Below are 19,624 nucleotides of genomic sequence, written 5' to 3'. Positions count from 1 at the left end.
AAGTGTATATGAATAGATGTGCAGATCTCGATATCTTCAATTATTGGGCCTGTAGTTGGGATATCGAAGGATTTCACTGGCACGCGCACTCTCCAATCCTGGACCGTCAAACATCATCATGGAAACGAATCGAAGTCTCCACAGACGTATATCAATCGAGGCTGCAAGTACTGAAGTGATAATTTGTAATAAAAGATGAAGCGGGCATACAGTGGTCGAGTTTCAGGAGGCTATAGCGGCTACAAAGCAGCTGTTCTGATGGAAGAGAATGGCAAGAATTGATATAAAGACAATTTTGTTACTATATTCGTATAGAGGTTGGAAATTTGAAGCAGCAAAGGAGTCAATGTTGGGAAGCTGGCTGTACTTACGGACACATCTATTGTATTGCGGCGATTTGACACCCACGTAGATCCTGATGGTTAGGGTTCTAATGAAGGGAAGTCTTTATCAGGGAAAGATATTTGGCTATAGCAGTCAGTTTATTAAAGTAATATTCACAAAATTTCTTGATTACCTATTGAACTTATATGTGTGAATTTGGCAATCGGGAAAATCGATAAACTTATGTCTCGGCGAGAGAGGAGAAGTACAGCTTAGGTTTATTTCCAAGAAATAGAGTATGACAACACTGAAGCTACATCGGTCAACGTGGGAGGCATTGAGAAAGGGAGAGTGGTCGAATATTGGCACGTATTGACTGATATCCAGATAATGATCGGTTCATAGATAAAAAGTCAAATGCTTGGATTTGGGCTTCGAACAGTAGTAGAACTTCACATATAAATTTGCCACATCTTCCCGATTTCTAACAGCTTTATGAAATGGATATTCTATGAAGGACCTGGAAACTTGCTATGACTCCGCATGAAAATCTAAACCATTTCATTGATTACTTCTAGTTCTATTATCCAAGAGATGATAGGTAATGAACGCTTTTGGCACCAGACATTGATTATTGCCGAAAGTGCATCTATACAACCGCTAGAGATGACCGAGAATCATACGTCGACTTATATAATCATATGTGTGTGACCGTATTGATATAGATGATCAAGTATACGTTTCCCTCCTGATTTGCAGCAGATCTATCCCCATTCATGATATTGGCAGAAACCCAAATGCAAGAGTCATTACAGTTCCCTTACTTCAACGGTCTGGACTCTGGATAGTTTATTTAACCACACTTTCAACAACACACCAAAGGAGAGCAATGAAGACTTAACGTTAGATGTAACTACATTTGAATGTACTACCAAATTATTGATTTTTACAGACGTGCAACATATTTTATCACTCTTCCAATCATTGGCGGATTGGGATCTGAATTGACCTAGCTTTTGTAATGATCTGGGTAGCAGACCGTATGACTGTGATCTATAATTTAGCTTTCATAAAAATGATTTACACTACGTGCAAAAAGCTGGCAACTCTCCAATTATATTCCATAGAAATCTGATCTACTCATACCCCTTCTGGAATTGAGAATGCTGGTAGCTCTAGAACAATCTTTCGCTCTTAGAGACTTTCCCCAGTGGATTTTTTTTCTCAGAAACCTCCATTTAGTGATTCTCCTATGAAAGCCATTTCCCGTTCTAATATAGCTACTTTAAATAGACCATCGGTTGAATGGCTTATCTTCATTGGGTTCCATTCTGGATAGTATACCAAACTATTCATCTAGCGGAGCATAGAATGTACTTCTGATTGTATGCCGCCTAAAGCAATTGATTGTTCACAAATCTATGATATAGTCTACCCGAGTCGATTCCAGATATGCAACATTCTGTATGGTTTACTCCTCCTCCAATCATTAATTCTTAAAAAATTTATACTAAAACTTTATCTAACAGCATCAATACAATCAACCGAAAGCATCATTGCTAGTCCTAAAATAAGGGAGATCTAGCATTTAATTCCCATGGGGACCATCTATAGTCTACCCGGTCGAGTTCCAGACGTGCAACATTCTGCAAATCTCACATTGTCCCCCAATGATATACTTCTGAGAACTGCTACCATAAATCCGTCTCATATATTGTATTCTAGGTTCCGGAACCTTAATCTTGGATTTGCAAAGTGAGGTATCCAGCACTGAGTTTGCTACGTGATCTTCCACTTATGTTGAATGGTCTACCCGAAGAATTTTCAGACATGCAACATTTCGTGGGGGTTTGAACTTGTTTTCAGATCATCTGACATAGTATAGCCGCATCATTTTCAGACGTGCAACACTCTGCAAAGATCGATTTCTTCTAGATCAGCTGACCCCCAAGGTTCTTGTCATATTCTTTGTGCAATTCTAGAAGTACAGCATGTAGTCAACCGCAAAATTCAGGCGTTGATAAACAGGCACGCAGTTACTTGACACTCTTCCACAACCATCTGATGTCCAAATTCTGTTCTAAATACTCTCGTTTATTCTAGGGCTGTAACATATATTGAACCGCACATTTCGACCCTTCATATTCAGACATGCAACAAAGATCAAGCTTCATACATCTCTCATCACCCATTCGTCGACAGATCTGATAGTTCAACGCACATCTTAAATTCATATTCTTTGATGTGCAACTAAGCGAAAGGATGTCGTTTAGATTTCGCATACACAAGGCCCCGAAACTCTGTTCTTCTGCCCGCTACAGTTTGGCTTTTATGTTTCGGAGCGTAGCGAAAGAAGCTTATGCGTCGGTTTTTACGGAATTTTTATATAGTGTATATTGATTATGTTTTTATACCCAGAAATCCAATTTGTGTATAGTTATATAATCTGTATATAGATAATTATATGATATCTTTTATTACGGGTTTCAATTGTATAAAGAATTGGAAAGAAAAACAAAAAACAAAGAATAAGCTTTATTTTCAATCTTTCTATATCAAAAGCTTATTAGACACCTAATTTAGCGATATTGAAGCTAGATATTCAAAGATAATCCAGCAAAATACACTCTTTTATTGGGCGCCCCGAAACACTGGCGAGCTACCTCGCCCCAAATTTTGAGAAGGTTCGCATATAGATGAATCATATGTAGAGTCCGAGATCGACAAAGAAACACCAGAAACTCATACATCAACAAGGAGTTTGCAATTTGAGTAAAATGTGCTGGATTAGTTTTACCAACTTTTCAGACTCGGTATTTTCAGACATGCAACAATATCGACACACACCCATTTTAGATATTCTCATTCGTTAGAAATGATGTAAAAGTCCGAGCTACTACAATTAGTACTATTTTTCAGGTAGGTTCACAGTTATGGCACTTTCTAATCATTTATCTTCGGACATTTAGGTTTTCATCCATTGTGACTTATTTTTTGAGTTTCGACGATTTTATATAATATCCATACCTTCAATGCTAGAGTGGCCATAATCGAGGAAATTCTGGGATTGAGTTTTAACGGTGGTGTACAATAACACAATAACACGTAAGACGCTCCAGGCATTCAGATCTATGTTGTCTCTCGCCACATACGAAGGGATGTCAGTTTTAACTCACAAACTAAGGCACTCTTCGAATTTTATTAATGATCGATAGTGGTAGCTGGAGAGGCGATGTCTCTCACTGTACGCAGACGTAAAAATATAAAATTCAGTAGACGTTGTCAACAGAACTTTCGCTGACGCTACCTCGCCTATTATTCCACGGTAATGCCAAACCATCAAATAAACTAATCAATTTCAACAATAAGGACCATGTGAATCTAGTGGCTTAGATTAGTAGAAAGTGATTGTTTGAATACGTAGCCATTCATTTATAGAATTAACTTGAACCTGCCGTCAATCACAAAGCTGGATAACATAATAGCCAAGAGACTCATACAGCCGCACCTGTTTGCATTGCTCTTCAACTTCGCCAAGCTCAAATTCGTTTAATATAATGGTGAATCAACCTAATCGGGCGACTAATGCTAGACTAGACTAGATTACAATAAGCGAGATCAACCACACAGAAGAAAAGAAAAATTGTCAAGTCTCGAAAGTACCTCGAAAGTAGGGAAATTTTGAGCTGGGGGGTTAATAAAATCAATAGGAGTCTTCTGATTTACTGAATTTGATTGAGGCAAGTACTTACAGTCACAATCGATGTCGTTGTATATTTCCGGAGTATAAGTATTATCTATCATTTACCGTTAATCAATCCAAATCTCCGAGCTCGAAAACCGAAGTGCCTGTAGCTTGCCATTATATATCATTTGTGTGGAGTTTTGGCCGTTTTTAATTTGGCTGCTTGAGTTTAGGACTAGAAGAACTGAATCACAGATCTGCATAGAAGTCAATATATTAGTGTCTCATGACCGTTTGTTAGATTGTTGAGATGATTTCACAACTGTCGGGCCGTGCCGAGATTCAGACCCTGCAACAAATAGAGGTCATCTGATCTTCGCAAGAGCTCCGATGGTTTGCCGACAGCCTTATAGCTTAACTAGCTAGAAGGTGGTTTTGTTGCAGGTCTGAATTCAGGGCACGCGAATATTCCTGAGCTATCACCGCGAACTAACCAAATATTGCTTCGGGTTTTCTGTATGTGGCAGGTTTGTATCAAGGGTGCACACGATTTCAGGGACTATATCACCATAGTTCTCGGGAGAATCCTGTGCCCTGAATTCAGATCCGCAACAAAATAAATATCAGATGACTTTTCCGTCATCTCACCGCAATGAACCCGAATACCCTGAACTCAGATGTGCAACAAAGATAAATATCTTAGTCTTGCCCTTAGATGCTTGGTGTGAAAGCATAGCGCACATACCTACCCCGTATTTAACCCCACAACAAGAGTTGTGCCCTGAATCTAAACTTGGAATGGTCATATTGACCTGAATTCCGACTTGCAACAAAGCCATGTGTCACGAGGTCCTCGCTAAATTATAGGAGCTAATCGAGCGAGTTTCCGGAGTACCCTTCCGCGGGCGAAATAGAAGTGCAACAGTAGCCTGTATGAATTTTCTAATTGATCTCATTCGTTCAGAGCCTTTTGTCTAAAGCAAAAGTTCTAGAAGGATCTGTGAGACTCGCCACATTGGAGCGACTTTTTATCTCTTATTGGATGATTGTTGTCTCTTGTGGCAGTTGAATGCTCAGACTTGCAACAGAATGCGAATTTATTAATACAGCCTCTGCTTTAATTACGTATGGTATCCACGTGGTATTCCTTCAAAATACTTTCTTCGTGGGATTTTCTACGTGGTACTTGCATGCCCTGAATATAGAAGTGCAACATAACACAACGCTGGGTTATTCGCCCAACAAGGTGGAGGAAACAAGGTCTAGTGCCTCATTAGCGCGCATCTCACCCCATTCGAATGACTTTGTCGAGATTTCCTCTAAAGGAAATTCTCTGCGAATATTCTATCACCTTATTTATGGAGAGGAGCTAATCAGACTGCTGATAGAGGACTAATCAAGTTTTTGGTTAACAACGCTTACTAAATCTTCGAAAATCTTGTTGACCGAAAGCATATTTTTAAGATATGCAACAGTCATTCAAATGTCGAAAAGCCTATACTATTATGAGAGCGGAAGGAAGATAATGTTTAAAGTCCTTCGGCAAAAGGTTAAATCCAACAAGAAGAACTTAAGAATAAATTGCTGAAAGTATGTTCATGAGATGTTTAACAGACCCTTTTGGAAGCTGAACCTGCATAATACAACTGGGGTGAGATCAAGGTGAACACAATACCAAGATGTAAACCTCTAATAAGGTTAGAAAGAAGTTGTATACAATTTTCTTCACATTCAATCTGTTCTCCTTATTGACTACTTTAATTGAGCCAGCTCAGAAACAGATATTGAATGTATACAACAGCAGATGATCAAAGTGCTCGGAACATATTTAAATCATCCTCGTAGAGAAGCTAAAGTAGAAAGACTCTCTTGATGAAAAGTGTATTATTGAGGTATGCAACATATCGTATAAAGGGTTCTACATTGCTCAATGCAATTGGCAACCTGGGCACTGAGTTTGGATGGTGTCAAATTATCTTGGAGTATATTTTTATGATATGCAACAAATAAATCAGTAGCCTGCATGATTCGACAGTCAAGAGACTGCTAGTCCTAAGTGGCGTTCCTCTTAATCAAGATACATTTATGTAAAATTGATAGGCACCTCGAAACTATACCAGTTAGGAGTCATTTAGTACTGTTTGGTTGGAACTTGGCCATGCAATCTTTCAGTCATACAACAAACACTAGTAAAAGTGTCGATGATGATGGTATCATTTGAAGTCCATGCAGTAGTATCAATCTGCAGGTTTTGGTGCACATAACAAATTTCCCCCTTACTGTAGATACCAATTTATGAAGTTACCAAGAGCGTATACTTCAGACAAGCAACAGAAGTTTCGGAGAGCCCGAGAAGGCTTCATGATTGGCGAGCTCAAACCCCTCTTATCGGGCTGGAACAAAGTAGTTGTGAATTTTATTTAAGTGACATACAAGGAAAGCTCCAGAAGATTCTAGATTTGAATGATAGTGATTTAGTATGAGCACTAGTGCTATGCTTGAGCGCCGATGAAACTGTAAGTCTTTCTCCTAATATAGAAAAAAGATTCACAGATATTAATGATGTATTGCAGAGCACCAGTTTCCTAATTGGTAGTATAAAGAGCTAGCTCTACCTTTCTAGACTTAAAGTTCGTATTGACTAGGTATACTAGACACTTTACTGATTAGTGGTAGAGTGATTCTCTATATAACCACTAATTGTTGCTCTTCCATGAAACCTTCCGCCAAACTTTGTGATAAGCCTTACTTTTCATTAGCCAAGAGTCCAAGAACAACAGTCTGAATACAAATCCCTCATTCTAAAGCACAGAACACGAAGAGCCAGTTGTCGATAATCAATCAGTTTTGACATAAAATCAATGATCAACTATCACATTGCGTTGCATTGATGATCTTGGGCAAAGGCTTAGAGAGTCAGTTGAATCTAAGGAAAAATATCAATTATCTGGTTGATCTCAATGCTCTCTACACAATATCTATCCAACAATACCCGGTGACCTAGATTTCAAGAGCAACCCGCTTAATGGCCATTTCTACCGATGTAGAATAAACAGCCCTCAAAACTACTTCCTCACGTAGGTCGTAGTTGTGAAGTACAGCACTGGACTACTTGGAAAGCACACTAAGCTTTCAAAAGCCAACAATCCTTTCTCGTTCTAGACTAATTCTCCTGCTGAATCATAAATAGGCCATTCGAAACCTGCTTCTAGTAACACAAACGTGGCAAATCCATCTAATTATAGAGCATGCAGGTACGGGATATGATCAAAAATACTCCGTAATCTCGAATGACGTGCAGCAAGGCGTAAACTTCAAAAGAAGAGGCTTCGCTGCTAAAACGATTAGAATATAATTTATCGATGAGAGGCCACTTTTCATATTCTACCGGTGCAAAGGGGAGAGGGCAAGTACTTCAATGGTTAAATGTCTCGTCAACTCACATGAAGCATCTAATTGAGATGAGATCAGATGAGATGATCAATTTACAGATAATTCGACTTCATAGGGAGTCTTCCATCAGGACAAGAGAATCATACTCAGACAGTAACAAAAGTCAAAATGATGGAGAAACTTCACTAAAGTAGTTTGTAAAGTAGGAGATTCACCAATTCGGAGAATTCTCCCCGCTACATCGGAGGAAGGGAGTAGAGTTGCCATAGTTCTACCGTTTCCACTCATCATATGCGTCATACATAAGATCGATTTTTGTTCAAAACATCAATGCGATGTCGAGTACTATACACGTGCACCATAATTTGAAAGGAATGGTCAGCGACTTGAATGTTATATTTTCGTGAAGAGGGCTGTCGAGGTATTAATTTACCTCGTCGGATTTGAACTCACTATGGCGTAATCTATCACCCGAACAGACAAAGCTATCCAATCTCAATGAATTGAATACACTCATCGAACTTTTACTCAGTGACTTCCACAAATACATCATCTTTGAAATCAATAATCTAAATTCCAAGAATAATACCTTAATTAACTTTCCCAAGGACGTCAAATCAACCTTAAAAAGAGCCAAAATGTGGGGGGAAATGATAACCAATGTGCCAAGGAGATCATTAAATATAATTCTACGATATCCCTTCCCGTATCTGTACTGCAACCAGCAGCCAGCTGGACTAGAAAATCCGGCTCTCGAGCAAGCTTGATAGGTATCTACCTAGTAGGTAAAGACGAGATCTTGCCTGCTTCGAACCGATTAAAAAAAAATATCACGAGCACAATTCATATTTCTTTTGAAATCAGGAGTCCCTCGCTTCTCTCCGATTCGATGATAAGAACTTTCACATATCAATCATCCCCAATTTCGAAAGCCTCAACACGATTGTGCAAAAATAAAACTTGGACGAGATCGGCCAAGACCAAAGTTGCGATAGGTTCATAAGCTGGTGTCAAGTTTTGTTAAGTAGCCTCGGCCCTCGTAGCTCATCTCACCATGATTTTGATTCGCGTGTTACGTGGCTAGTGATGTGGGGGCGGGGTAAGACGGAAACCAATTCATCTGGAATCTCGCAACGAGGAAATTTATTCTCTTTTGCAAAGTGCCGATATGAGAAGATATGGATTGTAAATACTGACCTCGAAGCTCCCAAAGTCAAGGAAAAAATGAGTTGTTCTAGAAGAATGTAGATTTGGTACTTCCCGATACCCCTTAATTCTCTCTAACAGCTTCTCTTATCCATTCATCCAACACTCCAGCAATAATATCGCTATTATTCTCCATAAACTGCATATGGCCATTCCCATGTATTTCAGCCACTTGGGGATCCTTCTCGTCACCTAGTTTCATCCACTGCACTTCCACGCCCGCTTGCTTTAGGTATTCCACCGTACATCCGTCGTAAACCCTATGAAAGCTCGCCTCTGCCGATTCCACCAGGACTTTAATCCCCTTCAGATTTTTGAGCTTTCTTGCTGGCTCTCTTTGTAACCAACATTCTTTTAACTCGTTATCTCCAGCTTTTTGGTTTGTGACTAGAATTTTCTCTAATACTTCTCCAATCTGGAATTCCGGTTCATACTGCAACGGAATATCTGTAATTCCATAGTTTCTGGTAAACCCTTCTGGCGTCGTCGGAGGGAAAATTACATCTTGGAATGGAGGACCAGTCGGCTCGATCGCTACGATAGCTTTCACCAATTCGGGAACATTGTCTGCGATGACCCAGGGCATAAGACCACCTTGCGAGTGACTCAGCAGAACTGCAGGGCCTATGCGATTGAGGAGTGCCGCTCCTGCTTTTTGCATGTTGATTTCTTGAACTACTGTGTCGGATTGAAATTGGACGGTAGATGTATAGAAAGCGTCGAAGATGGGATCTCCTATTGAGCCATTCTATTTTGCTCAAAGAGTTTGATTAGCGATTTTTCGCTCGCTCAAAGATCCGGTGTTAGATAGGTTAAAAAGAGCGATACAAGAAGAAGCAACATACACCAGGCCACTGAGTATGCAACGCTGCTTGAGGCCACAAGTTATATATCTCCGTCGCCGTGAACCTCTGCATTGTTCTCTCCGCAGTATAAGTCACCAATGTTGTATTACCGTTTGGATTCCAGGCGCTTCTACCTCTCGCAGGTTGGTCTACAATGTATATCTCATAGCCATGGGATAAGAAATAGGTTGCCCATCCTGGTGCTCCATCGGGTTTGTTGAGCCAGTTCTATTTCAGTTCGCTTTTTAGTGCGTGCGCATGTGATCTATGATGCTGAACGAAGGGCACTTACGGTACCAGTCATGCTTTGACCATGTATAAACACAACAGGATAAGGTTGTTCAATTCTACTTGGAACGAGATGTTCCACATACATCTGATTCACAAACAATGTATTATTGGTTGAGGTAGTAACATATTCACCACCAACATAAAAGTAGTCTCTTGAAGCAAAAGCCTCATTAGCTTGAGGTTCACGATGATGTTGATATGTTGGAGCGGATAGCACATTCCAAGGAGCTAGACATATCAGGGAAGAAACAAATTGGAAGGATAGATAGTGCATGGTAACTTATGGACGAAATTCAGAGTTTCCAGTATCTGAAGAATTCCACGGAATGAAATTTTGTGATTAAGGATAAATTCATGGTGCTGAAGGAAAACATTTGCTTATAAAATCATACTGCATGTAGCTGTGCACTAGATCTGCACATATCATTGGTTAAATAGGAGCGCATAGGATAAATCAGAATCGGTCGAGGAGATTATCATATTATATGTCCCTAGAACTTACATGCATATCTCTTACGGAACGAGATCACCAAGACATTGCTGCAGGAGCTACCCCACATTCCCCGGCACAGGTCAAACATCAAGACCAATTTTACTTCAATTGAAGGTTACAATTGGCTGTTGTTCTCGACGTGGTTGTGTAAGAATATTCGATACTCTGCATATTGTGGCGAGCATAAGGCAATTACTGATCAAACCGCCTCCCAGTGATCGATAGTTAATAGCAGAAAAGGTGTTGATGTCTAGCCACAGAATTCAGTATACCCGAAGTCCAAAATCATGGTGTGAAAGGCAGATACAACGGGATGGCATTACGTGTGATTTTTTGCAAACATTTGGATTCTGGGTCTGAATTGCACACCCTTAAACGAGGGGTAAATGGAAATCAAGGCCAAAGCAATGTAAGAAGTAGTCTTGCGGCTTAAAACTAAACAAGTTATTGCTGGAGGCCCCATGGCTTGCTTCATTGTAGGGGCTACAAGTTGCGACAGTCAAAACAATAAGGAAGAAAATTCGAAAAACCAAGAAAGAGGAAATAAACAGGGCATAATAGAGCCAGAGACATCATGAACACAGCTTATGCAAAACCGGCACTCCATATGACAGCAGGAGATAATAAGCCCAACACTTTTGCTTTTACCCAGTATCAAAGCTGTTGAGATGCAACCGAATGTGAACTCCCACAAAAAGGCATGCAATGGAGCACAACATAAACTTTTCCCCCCGATTTAGAAACCACAAAGCACCGTTTCCTGATTGTATGATTTTTTAAGATAAAAAAAGGTAAAAAAAAAGAAAAAAACATACAACAGCAGGGATTCGCTGGTGGTCACCCACCCAACTACTAATCTGCCGATCTGAGGCTTGTGTATGGCAGAGCGGACGGGATGCCCAATTCTCCTCAGTCTATGGTCGTATGTGACAGAAAATAGCGTTTTGGATAATATGTACAGTAATAAGTAATTGACATTACTGCTGCTAAAACAATTTGGTTTTGGCATTTCTCCCGCCCAAGGCAAAAATATCATCACCTATTGCCATTTGAGAAAGTGTGAGTGACTGAGAGAGTGATATCTGCTGAAGAAAGAGCGTGTCCGTTGGAAGGGAAATAAGGTAGAATGTCACTAATATAAGCTATCAGGGATCTTTGAGGGTCCGCTCAACTCAAGAAGTTTTCGAAATCCAAAAATCGTAGAGGAAACTGGATTTAGACTTCAGGTGGTTTTTTCCAAGCACGATTGAGCTTTGAATGTAGACTCGCGTTGACTGTACGATTAGATGGTAAGTTAGAGCAGTTATTCGAGTAAAAAGAGGAAAGTGCTGCAAAATTGTGTTGAGTGATACTGGAAAGTCGAGCAACTGATTCGTGGGACTATGACGAAAACGAAGATTTCTATGATCGATTTTATTCTATGTGCCAATTATTCATCCAGTTTCGATGTAGCCCTCCACACGTTGCGACAAAATAATCATACATTCTTGTACATAAGCCGAGGGTATCAATAATCGTCCAACGCCTGCCCGACTTGCTGCCTTGTCCCCATTAACAACGCCATGTAAAATAAGATAACTCCTTAACCTCGATGGTAGTATGTTGGACGCCGTGTGCTCGTGCTCTTCTGTAAGCAACTGTTTGATTATCAAGGTTGTACTGGCTCCGGCGCAGTTGCATTGTCGGTCCATTCGAATTCTGCATATTCAATCAACATTCTGCGATAATCCCGTCAATCCTAAAAGAATCTTACTCTGTCTGCACATAGGACACTGCCCCTTGGATGAATCTTGTTTGATCCATTCTACGATACAATGCTGAGTCTTTGTCAACACATGTTCTGTCAATCAATGGAATCTGTAACTGACCATATGGAAATTGTGTCCGCACTTCCCTGATACTATTTTGACTGATTAATTGCGCCATTCAAGCATAACCTGGAAGGAATTGAAGTGGCATACGTAAACTGCAATCGTCTCCGGGGTATTTGCAAGTAGGACATGTCCCATCGAAATGTACCTGGCAAATACCACAGACATCGTCTTCGTCAAGATCCCACCTCCAAGTCGCAACCGCATTCCATGTTCTGATCTTTACTTTCATCTTCTTAGTCTTTGGCGCCGGTTCTGCGACTATTTTCGGAGCTCGAGTATTGGTATAAAAGCAACTTCAAACGTTGTGAACGCTGAAGGCCGTGGACGCGATAGCTTGATTCAAATCAACAAATAATGCGGGGGAGCAACGGCAAGCGGTCATATCACGTGTTAAGGTTTTGGAAGCTCTGATAAGCTTCTGGGCGGTTGATAAGGTTACACCACAATAATCTCCAACAACCAAACAACTACAAATCAAGGAAAGATTCCAACACACATATATTCCAATAAATTCCAATCTTTGTTAATAATAATTTGAAAGCTCATTGTTCAGATCTAAAAGCTTCGAATACTTCAAGCATCTCCAAACTCCAGCTTTGAATAGGAACTTTTGAAAGCTTGCTCAAGTCAATGGTAAATTCTTATTAATCTGCGATAACATCATATCTGCCATAATGGCAGCATCTGTGCTCTATCGACGAGCTCCAACTTTGAGCTCTTTCTCACGACAACCTCTCACTTCTACATTTTCTAGATACATCACCATGACTTCCCATCGATCATTCTCGTCATATCTTGTCACTCCCTCCGAATTATCCGAAGCTCTTAAAAAGAATCCCCCCTCCAAGATCTCCACATCTCCCCGCACCGTCGCCCTTTGCTCAACATGGTTCCTTCCTACCTCTCCTCTCAATGGTCTCCAAACCTTCCGCGAAAAGCGAATCCCCTCCAGTCGTTTTTTTGATATCGATAAAGTATGCGACAAACGTTCTCCGTATCCTCATATGCTTCCCGATGCGAAAACGTTCGCATCTGCTATGAGCGCGTTGGGAATCCGCAGAGATGATACAGTTGTTGTGTATGATTCTCATGAGCAAGGTTTACTCAGCGCGCCGAGAGTAGGATGGACATTAAAGGTTTTCGGACATCCAAGTGTACATGTTTTGAATAATTTCAAATTGTGGGTGGAAGAGGGGTATCCAACTGAAAGTGGGGAATTCTGGGATGTTGATACTTGCGCATATCCGATTCCACAACTGGATGAAAGTAAAGTTGCGGATTTCGAGGAGGTTAGTGAAATTATTAAAGATACTGGTAAAGAAGGAGCGGAAGGTGTACAAATATTGGATGCGAGAAGTTATGGAAGGTGGACCGGAAAGGATCCCGAGCCTAGAGAAGGTTTGACCAGTGGTCATATGAAGGGTAGTATCAGTTTGCCCATGGGAGAACTATTGGATCCAACTACCAAGACTTTGTTACCCGCGGACCAATTGAGGAAGATATTTGAGAGCAAGGGTATTGATCCGACAAAGCCTATCGTCAGCAGCTGTGGTACAGGTGTTACAGCTACCATTATCGATGCTGCATTGGCAGAAGCATATGGAGAGTCGGGTGTACGAAAAGTATATGATGGAAGTTGGACGTGAGTTTCCCCGTGTCTCTTTCTGATTCATTAACTTCACTAACCTCAATAGTGAGTTCGCCCAAAGATCCAGTATTCCAGACGGATTAATCGTCAAGGATGAATAAGTTATTGCATTTCAGCGTTTGCGGAAAATATACCCACTCTACTCAAGGACTCTTTACAATGATTATATCTATGATACGCAAGTTTCAGCGAATGCAATTAGGTTACGGATTTTAGCTTTGCGAATAATAAGAAAGGCGCACGTGGGAATTTGATGTTAGGGAGGCATAGATGCATATGATGTTTAGCCGATGAAATATTGCAGAGGAAAATCAATGGACTATTCAAAAAGGTGCATCTTCCTCGCAGTGCCTACTTTGTGATTCCTTTTCCTATAAGAGCAGTGATAATAACTTCCCGGAACCAATCCCAGATGCGAAAAACTACAAAGCTGAAATCTGAACATGCCGGCTGGTGCTTCCTCACTCACTTGCTTTCACAAATAAGTTTTGTCGTAGCATCCAATAGGCCAGTGCTATCTATGTTCTTCACCGGTATCCCAACTGGGAGCTTGCTAGAGACTGTATTAAAGACGTAAGCTCAGGTATCTGCATTTTTTGTCAAGATAATGTGATAGACCATTAGCAGAAAGTTCTGAGGTCATTCCAGCTACGAAATGGGTGATATCTCATTTTCGCTGGAATACATGATTCGAATTATGGAAATGAGAGGGACGGCGGGATGTTCGATAGTCGTAAGTGATGGTTCTAGATCGATGTCACCAGGAGAAGTTTGAGGAAATTTTCAAGGCGGAAAGGCAGAGTTGGGTGGTGTAATGGTTTGGAGGGTGTGTGATTCACTACCAATCTCCTGTATATTTTGCAAGTGACTTTGCGAATGCCATGTACTTTGCTTCCACCAAGCGGTGATTTACATTCGCTCTATCTTTCACAAACAAGTGTCTATAAACTAACAGCACAGTGGTTGTTCATTCATTCAGGGCATGTCCTCGAAGGAACGATTGCCTTCAGCAAGGGAAAGAAAGTGGCCATCTCAGCAAAGACTTTAGATTGATATTTTTTGCAATCGAAAACCAGGAACAATATCTCCGTTGTTAGGCGGATATCATTAATTTTTCGACGGGATCGTTGCACTGTTGGGACGAAAGCCATCAGTTTCATCCCTGACAGCAACAACAATACTATAATCAACAATGAAAACATGTTTGATAGTTATTGTTACTCTCAAATCTCTAACCTAACACATCTAGAATATTTACACAAATTTCTAGCGAAATCGCTTCCTTGAACCCTTCTCGAAGAGAAACGCTCTCCCCTCAATTCATTCTTCAAATTAGAACTAAGATACAATATTTGAAGAATCCAAAATTCCGGACCTCAGACTTCTTAATTAGCCCATCCTTACATCATTACATCCCAAACCCAATATTACACCAATTCTCGTTCCTTCAGAACCTAATTCACTTTGTCGCTGTAAAATCCTAGCACCGAAATCACCGTTCAGTGAATCACGCATTTCACGCAGCAGGGTTTTCCTGGTACTCATGCCTTTGAAACTAGTGTATGCTGAGTGTGAGAATATATTTGCTGAAGAGTGGGATTAAATTCACTAGCAATATTAAGATTGAGGAGACTAGAAGCAAGCTCATGGTCACTTCTAAGTTCTTAATCATGTACCTAATCACGTTGGTATTCATTCACTCCCAATCGATAACCCCGCTTATACTCTCTTTCCCCCTTTTCAGCGCCGATACGATCTCCAATATTGGTCTTTAAAAGATCCATGCCACAGAAGTTTTCTGGAAACCGCATTCGATAAGCCAGCGCATAATCAACCATTTGTATTCCGAGTGAGCAATGCACTAGAAAGGTTTCCGAAGCTGATTACCGCAGATACAATGAGGACAAGCGATTCCCCTTTTTCATGGGTTCCAAGGTTGTGGAGATGTTTCAATCAATCTCATGTTATTGGTAGGTCCAACCTTTCTGAAATCTTCTAACTCGTATGTATCTGATAATTTTATTACACAATATTGCTTAACATTCTATCTCATACATGAGATCACAAGGTATCTAGTGACAGTAATAAGAGCAGAAGACAACAATCATACCTCATCATCACTTCCTCACAAAATTCATCCCGAAGCCTTCATTTTTCTGCTCCCTATCTCTGAATTAAATCCATATCTGCGGAAGCTGACAGGAAGTTTCTGCCCCGCAAGCCTGAATGGGTGCTTCCCTGGTGTTTCTGATATGGGTTGATATCTCACTTGGAGCTTCTCTTATATAGTAAAACTCCAAACTCTATAGGTTGCTTTAATTTATCGCGCCTCTTGCTATGAAAGTTAAAGACGATGGCGAATGAGGAATTCAATTGATGTTTCTCCCAGTTGAACATCTACCAATTCTTCAATCTCTCCATTGCGCAACTCCTATCTCCCTCGTATCTCATATCTCTCCACTTGTTTTTTTTTACCTATTACCTACTTATGTAAGAAGCTCCTCATCTCTGTCTTTTTTTCCCACAAAGCTAGAATCACAGTTACCAGGAGACATTGTGGTATCAAATCTCAATCCCTAATTAGCAGTCAAATCTAACGAATGCCCACTTAAGAATTCTAGGCGCAAGTTTTCTATACGTTGAAGTTTGAATATTTGCATGTGAAGCTGTATCGCTGGTTGTTATCATTTCAACTATTCCAGAAAAACGACAGCAATAACATTTTCATTGTCGATCTTCTGCACATATAGTTTGAGACGAGATTTGAGCGTAACGCGAGCAACGAACATTTACCCCGATCCCATTCTCTAATCTCATCGGCCTGTTTGTCTCAGAATCAAGATTCATCCCTGAGAAAATCCAAACCTTCGACAAACCTCAATTCCTCCCTCTGCTGTCGAGTATCGGATGGCTTCGGAAATAGCTGAAGGATGTATGATCTATCAATTGCAGTTCTTAAATATTCAGTTTCTCAAAACGATTTATCCACCGAGTGAATAACCTAATTTCCTCTCACTCCTTCCTTTTCTTCTTTACATTTTCTCTCTATACCCAAATGTAGATATTCACCCATCCTTCCAGTCCTTCTTCGCACCTTATCATTTCCCTTGCTATCTCATTCTCTTACCATTCACTCCCATACCCACTCCTTGACTCTCACCATTAACTCCACACCGTTTCCCGACTTTTCCGCCCCTTCCCACATATATAAACATCCTCCCTCTTCCCATCTTTCACGTTCCTAAGACACACAAGAAAGATTGCAGTCAAGGTATGAAACTTTTATGTTCTCATTGTCACCGCGAACTTGCTCTTTGAACAAATCTTGAAATGTCATACAGAGTCTAAACCTCTTGTTGAATTTGAACAATGAAAGTGTGCATCTGGTTTTTGTTGTCAGTATTTCGAATCTGGAATTTGGAATGTAAGCGAGAAGTCGATTTTTGCTGTCTCTTTCCATGATAACAAGTTACGAGCCTCTTCATCGACTTCCTCAGATCAGTTGTAGAAGTCAAATATGTATCATCCTTATTTCTTATCATTGTACAACTCTGAGCCTCATGGGATAGGCAGCTGAAGTTTTCCTTGGAAATGTGGATTTCTGAGCACTACGTCTGTTCCTCAAAAACATTCAATTGTTGTGTGACTGGTCATTTCAAGCTTGAACTATAGTGAAAATCTGGCTGCAGCTTTACCTTTATATCATTCATCGTTTCCTCTTGTTTCGCAAATTCATCTTCTTCTACCTCTATCCCTATCTCTTGGTCTTTCTTAAGTATATATATCTTCTCGTACCTCGCCTCCTCTCAGCCCAATCTTCATCTTTCAAATAAGAAGACTACTTTACACTTCTCAACACATTCCACAATGCTGAAAGTCGAGATATATCGTTGTTTATTCCCTCGCGCATATTCCGAATTCCTAATCATAGGTGGTTGACATACGTTTCCAAGTATAGTAAAATCCCCATCTGTATTCATTATATGGTTGTGTTATTCTGAGCAGGAGAAAAGAAAAGGAGTGCGCTAAGCGATAAATGACTTCCATTTCTAATTCTCGGACCAGATATTCCGAACCAAAGACTCACTCAGTAGAGCACAATCAATAGGAGAAGAAAAATAGAGTATACACATCCCCCTTAGTTTCCGTTGACCTCCTTTCTCCAACTACAATGCATGTACAGTTTTAGTCTTTAGATTCAATTCACTAGTTGATTCAAATATCGAGAATGTTTTCTTCTTTCTTATGTAAAGACTTAATAGTGATGGACATACCATACAATCATGACCAAGATCTGAAAATTCAAGCGAGGGTGAATGTCAATCTCATTATCTCCTCCCTCTTTTGTTTGAAACTTCCAATTCTCTCGCAACTTCTCGGATTTAGAGATTTACTCATCTTCCACGTCACTATCTCTATACTTCTTATTCACTACCACACCTAAATCCACGAGCTCTCTCATCCACATACCCCACTTCCTATAATCTCCATCCCATACATACCTACCAAGATATAAATAGGTTTCTCCTTCTCTAGACAATCACCTCTCCAAGCATTTTAGACAACGTTTTGCGAGGCACTGCTCATGGTTTTTGCTCAGAAGACAAGACAAGACGTCTCTGAATACTAGCTCCAAAGTATGAAGATTTCGATAATCAAGATAGGATTATGATCATAATGTGCTAATAACCTATATGTGTCTATCATCCCTCCATCGTAGGAAGCTTGAGACAAGACATCTATTTTTTTGTCGTCAAACGTAACCTTAACGAATATCAGGTAGCCCCAAAACAACAACAATAACCAAATAACCCCAACACCACCCCTCCCATTCAATCTTATCATTCTCCCTCCCACTTCCCAACACCAGCCATACGCGCGTATCTTTCCATTATCCTTGAATTTCTTCGTTTTCAGAAGTGATGCAGCTTCTGGGAAAGGGACGCCTTTGCCTTTTCAGCCATTAATAACCTTCTAACCCTGGGTAGATCTAGCGTGATCAAATAGAATATAATGGAAGTACTCCTGTGGAATTGATATTGGAGAGAATTCTCTCGTTCGAATATTCACTCATCTTCTCACTCATTTATTCACTCTATGCACTCTATACCTCCATCTTCTATCTAGTACCCTCCAGCTACCTCCCTTTTCTTACTCCTCCTAATTCATACCCAGATATATAAACCCCCTCGAACTCCCAATTACATGTTCGTTTGCACACTCACGAAATATTTCCACGATTCAGGTACTAGTGCGGACGCATGTTGGTTCTGAGTTTCATTATTAGAGGTAGGTATCATCTATGGAATACCTATAACTACCTACTGAGTATACTTGCTTTCTCGAATTTCGATGGTGAAAAGATGAGATGGGATGAGGTTAATTCTTACCATCATTAACAAAACATATTGCTAAACTCAACAATATACGCCGACTTGATGATGAGAATAGACAACTAATAGGTAAAAAGTATGAAAAACCTCTATCTACATTTTTAGATATTTCAAAGAATATCTAAGCTAGGATATAAGACAAAACATCAAGAGACAACGTAAGATTTCTCCCCAGCTGTCTCTTACTCTAAGTTGATTATCCATTCTAGCTCTACTAGGTATTCAAAGTAACCACGCAATTGATAATCATTGTACTTATAGATAGACAGATAGACACAAGCTCACCTAAATCTCACGTCTTTCCTCCGAATCAATTATACATTGACCTCCGGGGCTCCCATCAAATCATATCATATCAAACAAAGCTCGCCATCGTCGTCCTCTCATCCTCTCATCCTCTCCTTTTTTGTCTACCCTGTTCACTTTCTCATTCACTATCCTCTACTCACAGTGCCCCATTTGCTCTCCCATC

General features: G+C 40.2%; 3 protein-coding genes across 3 annotated transcripts; 1 reads left to right on the top strand and 2 right to left on the bottom strand.

The window, feature by feature from the left end:
- Positions 1–8,672: 8,672 nt before the first annotated feature.
- EAF02_011725 (uncharacterized protein) lies at positions 8,673–10,018 on the bottom strand (the record flags this gene model as incomplete). The annotated part of the gene is made up of 3 exons (XM_038907772.1): positions 8,673–9,356; positions 9,454–9,681; positions 9,746–10,018. The coding sequence occupies 3 exons, from the start codon at positions 10,016–10,018 to the stop codon at positions 8,673–8,675; spliced, it is 1,185 nt and encodes a 394-aa protein (XP_038752416.1).
- A 1,867-nt stretch (positions 10,019–11,885) lies between these two features.
- On the bottom strand, positions 11,886–12,340 carry EAF02_011724 (uncharacterized protein; the record flags this gene model as incomplete). The annotated part of the gene is made up of 4 exons (XM_038907771.1): positions 11,886–11,935; positions 11,991–12,054; positions 12,106–12,137; positions 12,199–12,340. 4 exons carry the CDS (start codon positions 12,338–12,340, stop codon positions 11,886–11,888), a joined length of 288 nt encoding a protein of 95 aa, XP_038752415.1.
- A 445-nt stretch (positions 12,341–12,785) lies between these two features.
- Positions 12,786–13,860, top strand: EAF02_011723 (uncharacterized protein; the record flags this gene model as incomplete). Its single annotated transcript, XM_038907770.1, has 2 exons — positions 12,786–13,753; positions 13,806–13,860. 2 exons carry the CDS (start codon positions 12,786–12,788, stop codon positions 13,858–13,860), a joined length of 1,023 nt encoding a protein of 340 aa, XP_038752414.1.
- Between the last annotated feature and the right edge of the window lie 5,764 nt (positions 13,861–19,624).

The sequence above is a fragment of the Botrytis sinoallii genome, assembly GCF_014898435.1.
Source record: "Botrytis sinoallii strain Bc 23 chromosome Unknown BSIN_035, whole genome shotgun sequence".
NCBI classification, from domain to species: Eukaryota; Fungi; Ascomycota; class Leotiomycetes; order Helotiales; family Sclerotiniaceae; genus Botrytis; species Botrytis sinoallii.
Note: the sequence above shows the minus strand (reverse complement) of the source record. Positions and strands in the feature narration are given on the sequence as shown.